The sequence below is a fragment of the Camelina sativa genome, chromosome 8 (assembly GCF_030686135.1).
Source record: "Camelina sativa cultivar CO46 ecotype springtype chromosome 8, ASM3068613v1".
NCBI classification, from domain to species: domain Eukaryota; kingdom Viridiplantae; phylum Streptophyta; class Magnoliopsida; order Brassicales; family Brassicaceae; genus Camelina; species Camelina sativa.
Window position 1 is genome coordinate 25,586,001 of NC_141887.1, and position 12,418 is coordinate 25,598,418.

Below are 12,418 nucleotides of genomic sequence, written 5' to 3' on the forward strand. Positions count from 1 at the left end.
TTTGCCAATTACAACCTCATTTGAACTTTTATACAGCTAAAATAATTGAAACAATGAAAATACTTTTCATGTATCAAGAACTTTCTACGAAAAATTTCAATATTATATGTTCTAGGAACATAATCTCTTAAATTGTGACATGAAATATTCAGGGGGGAACAAGATGAAAAATCAGTGGTGACTTACTATAAACTTTTTGCATGGATGGTTTTGTGAAAAGATAATTCAAAGTGGGTAACACAACTCCGGGATTTCTTATCACCGTAATTTCATATGCTGTAACACATACTTTTCCTTTTTTATTATTTACAAAATTACTTCAACTAGGATCTTTTAAAATAGCTAATGGTGGACCAACATTAGAAAATGTATATCTCTAACTCTCACTCATATTGAACTGAACGTATTGTGGATAAGTTTAGTTTATCACTTTTGACTTCGTTTGCGTAAATTCATGAAGAATATGAATGAACCATGGTACACGCCATAGAGAACAAAACTTCATATATCTGTTTCTGTTTCAAGCATGAACATTTCCAGTCGGCAATAGTCTAACTCTAATCGATGAAGCACTATTTTAACATTTTGGATGCAGGATCACAATCATACATCATACAACGAAGCAGCAAATGAAACAGAAAAGTCTATGAGACACAGCTTCAGCTTTTAACACGGACTCCTCTACTGAAATATTTGCTCAATTTCGCCTGGCAGGTTTATCACAATCTCTGCGTATGCTGCAATGAACAAAAAGATAGACACACCGTAAAACAAAAAACAAAAAACATCACTCGAAACAAATCGGTGTAAACTAGAAATACCTTCAGGTAGTGATTGGATTCGTAAAGCATTCTCGGCAAAAAATAATCGCACAGGAACTGTTTGATTTCCAGGGCTTGTACACTGTTTCTTCGACTGACGATGCATTGGCCAAGCTAGAACTCTCACTTTTGTCGGCAGTTCACTCAGAAGATCTCCATATCTCAGGCTCACCATCACCTTGCTTCAATGCAAAACGTTTTTTTTTTATAAAAAAAAAAAAGAAAAAAAAAGCTATAACAACAGAATCATATGGATCCATGAAATTGCTCACCATTCACAATCATCTACGGAAAATTCAATCATGTGGTAAGGAAGACTGTTATAAAGCTCATTGATCTGATTTCCATAGAGCTCGTTCATAAGCCGTACCTACAATAAAATAAGGAGAAGCATCCTGGTTAAGCTGTATAAATTTTTAGGAGTTTCCTAACGCTTTTAGTGCATAATTCACCAACAGCGGTTATAATAACACACCCAGCATACTCACACCAGATTATCTGGTCCAGTCTTTCATTTTCATTCTAAAATAAATCCATCTAAAAATTATTTAATATCCTAATCTAACAAGGTTAATGATACATTATTGTTAAAATTCTCTTACTCTATGTTAACAGGTCACATGATTTTGGTACCAATTTCATTTCTATCTAGAGATCATATTGATGCGTTTTTACTGAGAAAACAAAAAAAAAATCAAAGAAGAAGCCAACAGGTTAAAAATTTAAGAGGCATGACCCAAAAGAACAACTTAAAAGGCCAATCTGACAAGCACAATCAAGATTGTTGACAAACCTGTTCCTTCCTTTCCACATATGCTTGCAGAAGATCCCCAACATTATCGATGAATTTCTGACATCCACAAATTTTTAACGAGAAAACTATAAGAAACAAAGAAGTAAGGGGGAAAACTGAAGATCGGGTGCAACAACGTCTAAGCAAGTTGAATCTCGATAATAGATCCAATAACCATGCTTACCTTAGCATTCGAACAAAGAAGATCATTTTCCAAGTCATGTAGTGGCAAAAAGAAAGGAATTGTGTGCTCAAGTACAATCATCTTCTCCAAAAACGACTTGGTCTCAAGCACACAGTGGTAAATCTCGTAAGTTTCTCCTGTATAAAAAAAGGATTAAATTATCATATACATAGAAATATGGTTAGGAAAAGTCCCAATGTCTTCATTTACATAGAAATATGGAGACGAAACAGCTAACTCTTTTACAGTAGAAGGTAAGAAACTTTTGTAGAAAAACTCGTTATGATGACTGCCAATAATTTTTGTAAACTAAAAACACTTGGAACTTATTGAAAAATGCCAATTATAGTTTAAAATACCTGCAAGCGATATTACATACTGTATTCCAATTCTTGCTCCCTCGAGGCAACATATTAACTGTTTAATAAAAAATCAAATTTATAAGCAAAAGAGGATACAACCAAGATTGGTCTGAGAGAGGTCACTCCAAACTTAAGATTAGACTGGTGTCAGCGAAAACTTTAAATCAGGAAAGATTATAGCAACCAAAATTTTTGGGAAAGACATAGCAATCAACATTCTCCAACAAATTTATACAAGTATACAACCAAGATTGGTCTGATTGGATCTATCATATAGGCAAACATTGCATCAGGCCAAGATGAATGCACAAAACTATAGGTTTCCTTTGGACTATCCAGAGCTTTCTACTGCCATATGGTTTTCTGATGTGGCTTTTAGTGTATCTTCTTTAGGGGTATCCTGAAAAAAATTATGGTAAAATCTGTGCTATCTAGACAAACAGACCTAGGGTACAATCAAATTCAACTTTCTACAGAAGAAATTTGTAAGAATGTAAGACCTGTGAAGTACCTTATTTCCAACTCTGTAAGTAACTCGCTCTTCAGGATGACAAACTTGTGCAAAACCTGCATTACCGTTATCTGCCTTTCTGTCAGCTTCCATATGCACCTACACAGTTCATGGTCAAGTTCAGGAAAGAGTAAAAAAAATCAACAGATGAAAAGAAAAAGCTGGCCCAACAGATCTCATAACACAAAAAAAAATAAAACACTTTTCATCAGAACGACATAATTGATCTAGATCTGCCCTTATTAAAGTGTCTACAAAGCCCTCAACTAGATACCAACGCCTGGAACACCTCTTTTTAAAGTACACAATGATGATGGATGACATACCCGTTCCCTTAACGTGGCCAACAAACCATCATTCCAATCTTCCCCATCTAAGCACACTTCTGCAGAGGAGAGGAGAGAATAACCGCATTTGATTAACATAGATACATGGATGAGCGTATACTTATGAAACAAAAAAATACAGCCATGCAGATGACTGATCCAATTCTGCAAATCAGCTATCCATACCCACCATGACTTTGGGATGCCCGTGCAGCTTCAAATTCTTTGTTCAAACGATCAAATATTGTCTTATCAGAATCCCTACAAATGAATGATTACCAAATTCATAGTTAAAAAAAATAAAAAGGATCTAGAAGTGAAGTATACATTTCAGAAGTGTATTTCCTACCTAGCAAGACGATTTGTCAATTCTCGATGCCTCTCGAGAAGACTTGAGACTACAAAAAGAGCATAGAAATTAACTAATCATCACCAAAAGTTTTAGACAAAGAAAAAAGGATCTAAACCACAATAAAAGCTGTAACTCACATCTTGCTCGTGTTGTATCCAGTCGGATATCTTGGTCCAGCGAAACAATCTAATTGCAACAAAAGCAAATGTTACGGAATCTGCCTTTTCAAGGTAAACAATTAGAAAAGGCAAAACAAAACCCTAAAGGGTGTGTTGTTTACCATTTCTCCCATCTTTGCTTTCGGAGACTTCCCAGTTGACCAAGCTCCTGCCAAAAAGCAGAGAAGTTGATTATCAATCTGTACACCAAATATTCTATTTGCATACGAAATTTAACACACTCCAAAAATTCGCAACCGGAGAATCATTTAGAAAGAGAAGCTCATCAGAGCTCTAACAAAACCATACTGCATACAACACCATATAAAAGTCCAAAACGAAGGTGACAAGAGTCCCCAAATCTGATTTTTTTTTTTTGGTTAAATTCTATTATTAAAAGATATAGCAACAACATAAACACGAGTGAGAAGCAAAACCCTAAAGCGACCAAATCAACAAGAGATATTATTACTCAAGAAATCGAACCGGCGGCGAAATCACGATTTCAGCTCAGATATATACACACGGAAACGAAATTTAACAGAAACGAGGCTGAATTAGATACTCTATCATGCTTCTAATCAGAAGAGCTTGTTTCATGTATTTACAGCGAACGAAGAATATTAACTCTAAAACCAAGAAGAAAGAAAAGAAATAAGACCGAATAAAATACTCACAGACGGCAGCGAGTAGAAATAACAGGTGAGATTGGCGGCGGGAGACTTTTTAAGCAGCGGCGGATAGTGTGTACGGACGTCGGAATGTTTGATTTCGCTCGGAAAGATCGAAAAATCTCAACCGCGAAATGAAAGGAGAAAATCAGAAGCAATTTATTTCGTTTCGTTTTCTAGCGAACGATATAACCGGGTTTGGTTATGCCGTTTAAGTGATAAAATTCTCCGGTCTAATATTAAAACCACATATCCTAAAACTAGCAAATTAATTTTGAATTTGATTCATGTCGTCGTGACCTAAACAGTTAATTTAAGTCAGAAATAGTTGGGTCTTATAAAAGCCCATTAAGAAAAATCTTATCCAATAGCAAAGTCCATGTGCGAAAACTTCCTTTCATATGGCGAGCGCCGTCATCTCCGCTGCGTTTCGATTCCCGTTCGTTACCCGCCGACTCTTTGATACGGCGCCGCGAATTAGGTTTTGTCATTCCACGATCCGGTCTGCTCAATCAACGATCCGGTTTGCTCATCGCCGAAGAAGATTCACAACGGCTTCTTCTTCTATGAGCCAACAACAGACTGGAGACATCGTCGATGCTGCATCCAGCAACGACGAGAACTCGGCGAAGAATCCCGAAGACGTCGTGGTGCAGTACGTGGTACTCCGAAGAGATCTAATCGATTCGTGGCCACTCGGGAGCGTGGTAACACAGGGATGCCACGCGTCAGTGGCGGCGATCTGGTCGTTCAAAGACGATCCGGTTACTCTTCAGTATTGCGATCCGCAGCACATTGATTCTATGCATAAGGTTGGTTAACTCTGCGAAACGCCAATTTTAGAATTCCGGGACGGAATTGGATCAATCTAACGCGTTTTTAAATTTTTTTTGGTGGTTAGGTGACTTTGGAGGTTAAAGGTGAAACGCAGATGATGAATTTGTCAGAGAAGTTGAAATTAGGAGGAATCTCTCACAAGCTATGGATGGAGCAGCCGGAGAATATTCCGACTTGTATCGCCACGAAGCCTTATCCCAAATCTCAAGTCTCTTCTTTCTTTAAGAAGCTCAAACTTTGCAAGTGATCACTCTTGTTCTTTTTTTTTTTTTTTTTTTGCATTTCTGTAAGCTGAATATTCATAATCATGATTCATACATAAACTGAGAAATCGTAGAACAGTAGACATGTTCTTTTGTTTTGTTACAAACGTATACAAACACGATACACAAAGCAAGTCAGAAATTTGGATATTTACATAAATAGAAACGATCTCCTAGAGAAAGTGGGAGGGTTTTTTTTGGGTGGTTTCATTCAGCCATGGACGACGAGGCGTTTACCGCAAGTGGAACAGAGATGGCGACGTTTGTTTTTATTAGAGAGAGGAACGAAGCAGAATCTCCATTGGCTATTCACGTCAACCACTTGAACCGCTCCGCCGCAATACGGACACGCTCCAGGAGCTGCGTACCTTCCGATCACCCTCTCGTCTTGATCGCACACGAACACCAAACACATCCTTCTTCTTGCTCTTTCTAGACAAAGTCAAACTATGCAATCGTTTTTAGCGTTTTCTGTTTGTTTCCTCGTTGAAATTAAAGGTCTCAGTTTGGATGATATTTATAAACATATACGCCTCCATGGAATTTAGGATATTTTTGATTCCGCGTTATAAAAAAGGTTGCAGTTTCGAAATTTAGGAGTTCCAGAAAGTTATAGCTTAATCTAGAAGCAATTTTGGATTAGGAGAACTGAAAAAGTCAAAAAAAAAACTCACGTCACCGTTGAATATAAATATATTGGGCTTTAATTTTCAAAGCCTAAAGGCCCAAATTTGCGACGATAAGATTTGCACAGTGATGATATTGGTTCGACCCGCCAAAGTCAGTAAAACTTACTTGACTGATCGATCGTTGTCGCGCGATTCAGATTCTCTGACGTTATCCATCAATGGCGGATGGGTAGCTTCTTCCCGTCTCCTTTGAAGATGTATCGGGTTTTAGCTATCTCTAATCTTTGCACTCCTCTCCCTTTACTTAAATCGTCCACCTTTGTTCCGACGCGACGGTGTTATCCTCGAAGAGCTACTCCTTACTCCAGGCGTATCAATCTCAAGCCTCTCACCTCTCGCATCGTGCTCCTCACGCGCCGTCGTCAGCTTGGTCAGATCGTGGAGGAGGTTGAAGCTGCTAAGAAACGTTATGGGAGGCTTAACACAATCGTTATGAACTCAGTTCTGGAAGCTTGCGTTCACTGTGGAAATATCGATTTGGCTCTTCAGATGTTTCATGAGATGGCGGAACCTGGTGGAATCGGAGTCGACAGTATTAGTTACGCCACTATCTTGAAGGTGATTGTTTGGTTATTTCATCTAATTCTGAATTTTGATTTTCGTGTTACTTATCGTGTGAGAAGGACACAACACCTGTAATTTGATTTTGGAATCGTTTGTTTTTTGGTTAAGGGATTGGGGAAGGCTCGGAGGATTGACGAAGCGTTCCAAATGCTGGAGTCTATAGAGCAAGGAACTGCTGCTGGGAATCCCAAGTTGTCATCATCTCTTATCTATGGTTTGCTTGACGCTCTGATCAATGCTGGTAAGACACTCAAGCTGTAAAAGTTTCTCGTTCTCAGTATAGGCTGCAGCTAGTCTTGTCTACGTAATCTTGGTGTTAGTGAATTGGAAATATCATGGCCTGGCTGAAGCTGATGCAAAAACACTTTGATATTGCTCTAGTGCAGGAGATTTACGTCGTGCTAATGGTCTGCTTGCAAGATATGATATTTTGCTTCTAGATCATGGAACCCCGTCAGTTCTCATCTATAACTTGTTGATGAAGGTATTTCTTTACGCTTAGTTGCATTTAGGCTCAGAGGGAGCATCGTCGTTGTGTGTATGTCTTCTTTCTTTTGCGTTAAGGGTTTTCTTGTTGTTATATATATTTCAGGGCTATGTCAACTCAGAATCTCCACAAGCTGCAATAAGTTTGCTAGATGAAATGTTACGCCTTAGATTGGAGCCTGATAGGTTGACCTACAATACTTTGATCCATGCCTGCATCAAGTGTGGTGATTTGGATGTGGCTATGAAGTTTTTCAAGAATATGAAGGTCACACATGTGTATTTAAAAGGCCAGTTTTATACTCCCAAGTGTTACTCAGAGTAGTACTGGGGTAGAGCTTGGCTCATGTTAGTTATGATGTCTTGGTTTTGAATTCAATTCAGGAGAAAGCAGAGGAATATTACGACGATTTTCTTCAGCCAGATGTTGTAACATACACCACTTTGGTGAAGGTGAGCCACCAATCTGTAGATCTCTTTACATATCTAATCTTTATGCGGCGGGAAGATGGCCTATTACTCTTCGTTGTTTGTTTTCTTTATCAATTTCTGCTTCTTGTTGTGATGACTTGCTACTTATTAGGGATTTGGGGACGCGAAAGATCTGTTATCACTACAGGACATATATTTGGAGATGAAATTGAGTGATAACGTGTTCATTGACCGAACTGCTTTTACAGCAGTAGTTGATGCTATGCTAAAGTGTGGTTCAACAAGCGGTATGTTACAATGAATTGCTGTTTCATTATTGTTGCTTTCAGCATCCTTTGAGTGTTTCCTTAGGGTCTTTATTGGATATGTTCACAGGGGCCCTTTGTGTGTTTGGTGAGATATTAAAGAGAAGTGGAGCTAATGAAGTCTTGCGGCCAAAGCCTCACTTGTACCTTTCTATGATGCGAGCGTTTGCTGTCCAAGGGGATTATGGAATGGTGAGAAATCTGTATCTTCGGTTATGGCCGGATTCCTCAGGAACAATCTCAAAGGGAGTTCAACAAGAAGCTGATAATCTCCTGATGGAAGCAGCTCTCAATGCTGGCCAGCTCGAGGAGGCCCTAGGGATTCTCTCAAGTATCGTTAGAAGGTGGAAGGCAATACCTTGGACGACCAGTGGAGGCATGGTATGATGTGAAAAGTTATTTGCAGACATTAGATATTTGTTTTGGTAGACATGTATTACTAAGCAGTTATGTTCGATGATACCTTAGTTTGGTGATTTTTGTTCAACCGCAGGCTGCTGTCCGCCTAGAAACATTGTTGGGGTTTTCCAAGTCTATACTGCGTCCACATCTACTTAGAAAGGTATAGATACACCACACTCTCTATTCTTACAAATGATCTACTTAGCAAGGTATAAATTAACCATTTCCCACACTCTCTAATTCTTAATAATGGGGGTTTGTTGTGTTTTCCTTAACTTTAAATCTGAAATTGAGATATGAGTTTGGTAATTAATAACAATATATTGACTCAGGTGATACCAAGTGAACCAATAGAAAGCATTATGATTCAATTTGAAGCCACTCGACCTCTGCTAGGCACTCTGCAGTTGAAGAATGTTGTCATGCGGTTTTTCAAGGAGGAAGTTGTACCAATTGTAGATGACTGGGGAAGTTGCATAGGCCTTTTGCACCGGGAGGATTGCAACAAGGTGAGTTAAACTAAATCTTGTTCCGCTTTAGAACCTCTTGACATAGATAAAAGAAAAGTTGAATTGATAGAATTTGTGCATGTAATTATTTTCTCGTAGCTTGATGCGCCATTGGTCTCAATGATGAGAAGTCCGCCCACATGTGTGAGTACAACAACATCGATTGGTCGTGTGGTAGATCTGGTTTTGGAAAAGAAACTTAAGATGGTTATAGTTGTTCAATGCGGAAATCTTAGTGGGAGCGGTTATAGCTCAAAGACAGTAGGAGCTTTTACAAGAGCACAATTGTATCAGCTATTTGAACAAGAACAAAAGCTGCTTTAGTGGATGTAAGTAATATAATATTGCTTCTTATAAGAGTTAGTTCTTTCAAATTGTTAGATTGTCACGATTTTGCATATATAAGCAGTGTTCAAGAAAGCGGTCTAGACCGCCTCAAATCACATAATATTATTTTAATACATATATATTTTATTTTTAACTGCATATATTTAAAATTTTAAGTATTATATTCATATACATATTTATAAATGTTCATATATTATTAATCTAAATTAAATAAATGTATTTGTTCTAAGTTTCGTTTATAATTTATTATTATTTATTTCTTGTTACATATATTTTTACATAATTTTATATATAATATCATATATATAATGTTTTATGTTGTTAACGTTTAAACCGCCTAAAAACGCTTAAACCTCGACTAGGCGCTAGGCGTTGGGTCACCGTCCAGATACCACCTAGCGTTTTCTTGAACACTGTATATAAGTCATTTTGGTTGAAGGAAAAAAAAGCAGATGAGTAGTTCATGTTCACCGGCAAAAACCATATAATTCATAGTCCAACATCGATACTAGATGAAAACAAGAAAAAAAAAATTAACAAGAAACAATAAAAAAGCACTGACATAAGAAAGCTAATAAGATGCAGTTGCTATATGTTTGCATGTGATATAATGATGTATATCACTTAGATGCAGCAGTTTCATAGTCAATAACGGTTTGAAAGGCTCCAGCAAGAGCCAAGACCTTGTTCTTCTTCGAGTTCTCCTGCATCTTACTTGCTATTACATCGTTGTATGCAGTTGGAGATTCCTTCTTTCCTTGCACCACTTCCTTCTTTGTTCCTTCCTCTGGTACTTCTTCTACTTGAGCCTCTGTTTCTGTTGTTTCTTCTTTCGATTTGCTGCTTTCGCTCTCTTCTTCTTTAACTTCTGCCTCTTCCTGTTCCTCTTCCTTACTTTCTTCGATGTTTGCAGCTTCTTTCATATCTTTACTAGTAGCAACTGTCTCGATGTTCTCCTCATCATCAACTTTCTCTTTAATTCCATCCTCGTCTTCACCTTTTTCTTCTTGGGTGCTCTCTGGCTCTTTCGGCTCCTCTGTTTGTTCTTCGGTTTTATCCTCATTGATCAGTTCTCCTTTTTCTTCTTCTGTGGAGGCAGCCACTGGACTGGTCTCCTTCTCTTCACCGGATTCATCTGGTTGAGCAAGCTGATCTTTGTCTTCCTCTTTTGTTTCATCTTTGCGGTCAGAAGTGTCTACATTGGTCTCCACCTTGACAATCTCCTGTTCGTCCTCATGAGCAGGCGCACGAGGCGACGATTCCGGGGTAACCTCTTTACTCAAAGATTTCTTTGGAACATTCTCAGAACCTTCCTTTTTGCTCTGAGAAGAACAGCTACCGCTTAGGCCGCTCTTCTTTACCCCAGAAGATCCTCTTGAAGCCACAGGAGGCGATTTGACCGTACTGCTTCCTCTGAGACCGCCTCTGCTGCTTCCATGGAAAGATGTAGAACGCAGACCAGTGACAGGCTTCTCTCTTGGAACCGCGGGTCTGTCCCGTGGGTGTGCTGCAGGAGAGGTATTGAGAGATTTGTGGGGTGCTGAAGTTGACGGAGAAGTCAAAGACGAAGGAGGACGATCAAAGGATCGTCTACGAAAAAGCTTCTGATTGTCTTCGACAGCGTTGTTGTTCTTCCTCAAGAACTTGACCGGGTCAGGTCTCGAGCTGATTGTTGGTTTCAGGTAATTGGGCAAAGGCTTCTCAATTGTTTTCCGATCAGATCCATCTGCGTTCGCTTCAGGTTCTGATGATGAGACCGGCTTTGTCTTTCTGCCTAGTGATCTTGATCTGGTGAGGTTTTTGTTGTCCGGTTTCGTTTTCGTTGTACTAGACGTCGTTGCCATTATTAAAGAAATCAAATAACGACCTGAGACGCTACCTATAACAACGTACGATCAGAAGAAGAAAAAATATTACAGATCATTTCAGAAGACTATCAAATAAGTAGCCAGCCTTAAACGATTTATAAGAATATTATTAATTCAAAACATGAATTACTATGAGAAGAAGAAGATGAATGAATACCTTGAGATCAAAGAAGATGGATTGCTTTTGAATATAGGAGAAAAGGCGTGTATATCAAGGAACGTAATCTCCAAAGTTTTGTGGTTGAAAATTAGGGTTTACTAATTTATTTTTGGAACTCTGTTTTTGTAAACGGAGCTTAAATCTCGCATTTCTTAGGTGGTGGTGGAGATCATGAATCCTCCATCTGTTTATTTGTTCCTAAACAAAATAATACCCAAATTTATAAGTTATAACGATTTCGACCGTTTTGGAAAAACCGTGGCCTTTTGTTTAAGCTAGCTTTTCTTTCTTGTGTTGTTAAAGTACATGTTCTTACAATTAATTAGATGGTAATCTAAACTTAATTATTATATTTTTTTGTTTTCTTATAAACATAATAGCTAATTGTATAAGGTCAAAAAAAAAAGAGAGAGCTAATTGTATTGTTATTCTATATAATGCTTTACATATTCAATGGAAAAATATATTATTCCTAATTTAGTATAACAATAGATGACAGTCATATTTTGACAACAACCCACACATTAAATTAAAAGATTACTCTGTGATTTGTTGCCCAAAAACAGAATTAACCATTTTATTTATTTGTTAGTTTGTTGATTATTAATAATAAAATGATATAATAGGTATTTTATCATTTTTCTTCAATGTGATATAATCTAAACATTAAATGAAAATGTCAAAAAAAAGTATGTAAAAAACAATTGGCTCTTATAATTTTAGAAAACAAAGAAGTGAAAGATGGGAAATCCAAATTGAGAGATGCATCAGGGCCTTTCTATATGTGTCTAAACCAAGTACTGGGTTCCACCCCCAAACTTGCATACCATATGTAGTACTGATGACTCTAGCAACAAAAGTCTTGGGTGTGGAGAATTCGATACACCTACATGGCTACATTATACGTTTAACTTAAATAATTAGTAATCATCTCCTATGGGAAGACTCTCGGATTAAAATACTTTTAAAACAAAGAAAATTCGATAAAATTTTGGGCCTAGCAATCCTGACATGCACCATACTTTTTGATGAACTAATCGAAGATTGGGTCGTATCCGAAAATCAGGAACTCGACCAAGTCATCATTTTTCACCACCGATTAAAAAAAGGTACATATATTGATGTAAGTTGACGAAAATAATATATGTGCTGAATATTCAAACATGATTGCTTATTTGAAATAAAATGACACATGAATTATACATGAAAATGAAAATACTGCAAAAATAAAGAAGTGCATGCTAAAAAGTGGAGAAAATGGTGGTCGATGTTGTATCCACGCTTTTTAAAGACATAAAAGAACCTTTATAGTGCAAGCTTTGTATATGAAGACCCTCACTATTAAACCTATAATAAGAGTTCTTTTTCCTAGCTTGC

The 12,418-nt window shown here is 37.6% G+C and overlaps 5 protein-coding genes across 8 annotated transcripts; 2 read left to right on the plus strand and 3 right to left on the minus strand.

Moving 5' to 3' along the window:
* Positions 1–487: 487 nt before the first annotated feature.
* Positions 488–4,517, minus strand: LOC104708032 (uncharacterized). 2 transcript variants are annotated; one of them, XM_010424517.3, is made up of 13 exons: positions 4,185–4,517; positions 3,630–3,676; positions 3,487–3,535; positions 3,347–3,395; positions 3,188–3,258; positions 2,998–3,056; positions 2,672–2,770; positions 2,158–2,215; positions 1,799–1,935; positions 1,615–1,671; positions 1,094–1,191; positions 822–1,003; positions 488–737 (listed from the first exon to the last, which is right to left on the minus strand). In XM_010424517.3, exons 2-13 carry the CDS (start codon positions 3,639–3,641, stop codon positions 682–684), a joined length of 927 nt encoding a protein of 308 aa, XP_010422819.1. In that variant the 5' UTR covers positions 3,642–3,676; positions 4,185–4,517; the 3' UTR covers positions 488–681. The 2 variants fall into 2 exon arrangements, with proteins under 2 accessions (XP_010422819.1, XP_087317981.1); XM_087461855.1 differs by lacking the exon at positions 4,185–4,517 and adding an exon at positions 3,980–4,169.
* Positions 4,518–4,525: 8 nt separating this feature from the next.
* On the plus strand, positions 4,526–5,338 carry LOC104708031 (uncharacterized). Its single transcript, XM_010424516.3, has 2 exons — positions 4,526–4,990; positions 5,080–5,338. Exons 1-2 carry the CDS (start codon positions 4,580–4,582, stop codon positions 5,260–5,262), a joined length of 594 nt encoding a protein of 197 aa, XP_010422818.1. The 5' UTR covers positions 4,526–4,579; the 3' UTR covers positions 5,263–5,338.
* Positions 5,339–5,428: 90 nt separating this feature from the next.
* Positions 5,429–5,693, minus strand: LOC109125995 (uncharacterized). Its single transcript, XM_019228884.2, has one exon. It carries the CDS (start codon positions 5,691–5,693, stop codon positions 5,490–5,492), a length of 204 nt encoding a protein of 67 aa, XP_019084429.1. The 3' UTR covers positions 5,429–5,489.
* Positions 5,694–5,999: 306 nt separating this feature from the next.
* Positions 6,000–9,039, plus strand: LOC104708033 (pentatricopeptide repeat-containing protein At5g10690). 3 transcript variants are annotated; one of them, XM_010424518.3, is made up of 10 exons: positions 6,000–6,525; positions 6,640–6,772; positions 6,918–7,015; positions 7,124–7,285; positions 7,402–7,470; positions 7,601–7,736; positions 7,825–8,135; positions 8,248–8,316; positions 8,489–8,665; positions 8,765–9,039. In XM_010424518.3, exons 1-10 carry the CDS (start codon positions 6,133–6,135, stop codon positions 8,987–8,989), a joined length of 1,773 nt encoding a protein of 590 aa, XP_010422820.1. In that variant the 5' UTR covers positions 6,000–6,132; the 3' UTR covers positions 8,990–9,039. The 3 variants fall into 3 exon arrangements, 2 of the variants coding, with proteins under 2 accessions (XP_010422820.1, XP_087317980.1); XR_015563920.1 differs by having other exon boundaries at positions 6,032–6,525; positions 7,124–7,307; XM_087461854.1 differs by having other exon boundaries at positions 6,048–6,525; positions 6,913–7,015.
* A 407-nt stretch (positions 9,040–9,446) lies between these two features.
* On the minus strand, positions 9,447–11,364 carry LOC104708035 (uncharacterized). The gene is made up of 2 exons (XM_010424519.3): positions 11,039–11,364; positions 9,447–10,892 (listed from the first exon to the last, which is right to left on the minus strand). The coding sequence occupies exon 2, from the start codon at positions 10,855–10,857 to the stop codon at positions 9,634–9,636; it is 1,224 nt and encodes a 407-aa protein (XP_010422821.2). The 5' UTR covers positions 10,858–10,892; positions 11,039–11,364; the 3' UTR covers positions 9,447–9,633.
* Positions 11,365–12,418: the final 1,054 nt, after the last annotated feature.

Excerpts from the sequence above, each read along its gene's own strand:
- LOC104708032 (XM_010424517.3), bottom strand. Across the intron at positions 1,672-1,798 it reads TTCTTTGTTCGAATGCTAAG|AAATTCATCGATAATGTTGG; the intron begins GTAAGCATGGTT and ends TGTGGATGTCAG. Across the intron at positions 1,192-1,614 it reads ATGTGGAAAGGAAGGAACAG|GTACGGCTTATGAACGAGCT; the intron begins GTTTGTCAACAA and ends ATTTTATTGTAG.
- LOC109125995 (XM_019228884.2), bottom strand. The coding sequence starts at position 5,693 with ATGTGTTTGGTGTTCGTGTGCGATCAAGACGAGAGGGTGATCGGAAGG.
- LOC104708031 (XM_010424516.3), top strand. The coding sequence starts at position 4,580 with ATGGCGAGCGCCGTCATCTCCGCTGCGTTTCGATTCCCGTTCGTTACC. Across the intron at positions 4,991-5,079 it reads ACATTGATTCTATGCATAAG|GTGACTTTGGAGGTTAAAGG; the intron begins GTTGGTTAACTC and ends TTTGGTGGTTAG.
- LOC104708035 (XM_010424519.3), bottom strand. The coding sequence starts at position 10,857 with ATGGCAACGACGTCTAGTACAACGAAAACGAAACCGGACAACAAAAAC.
- LOC104708033 (XM_010424518.3), top strand. The coding sequence starts at position 6,133 with ATGGGTAGCTTCTTCCCGTCTCCTTTGAAGATGTATCGGGTTTTAGCT. Across the intron at positions 7,286-7,401 it reads AGTTTTTCAAGAATATGAAG|GAGAAAGCAGAGGAATATTA; the intron begins GTCACACATGTG and ends AATTCAATTCAG. Across the intron at positions 7,737-7,824 it reads AAAGTGTGGTTCAACAAGCG|GGGCCCTTTGTGTGTTTGGT; the intron begins GTATGTTACAAT and ends ATATGTTCACAG.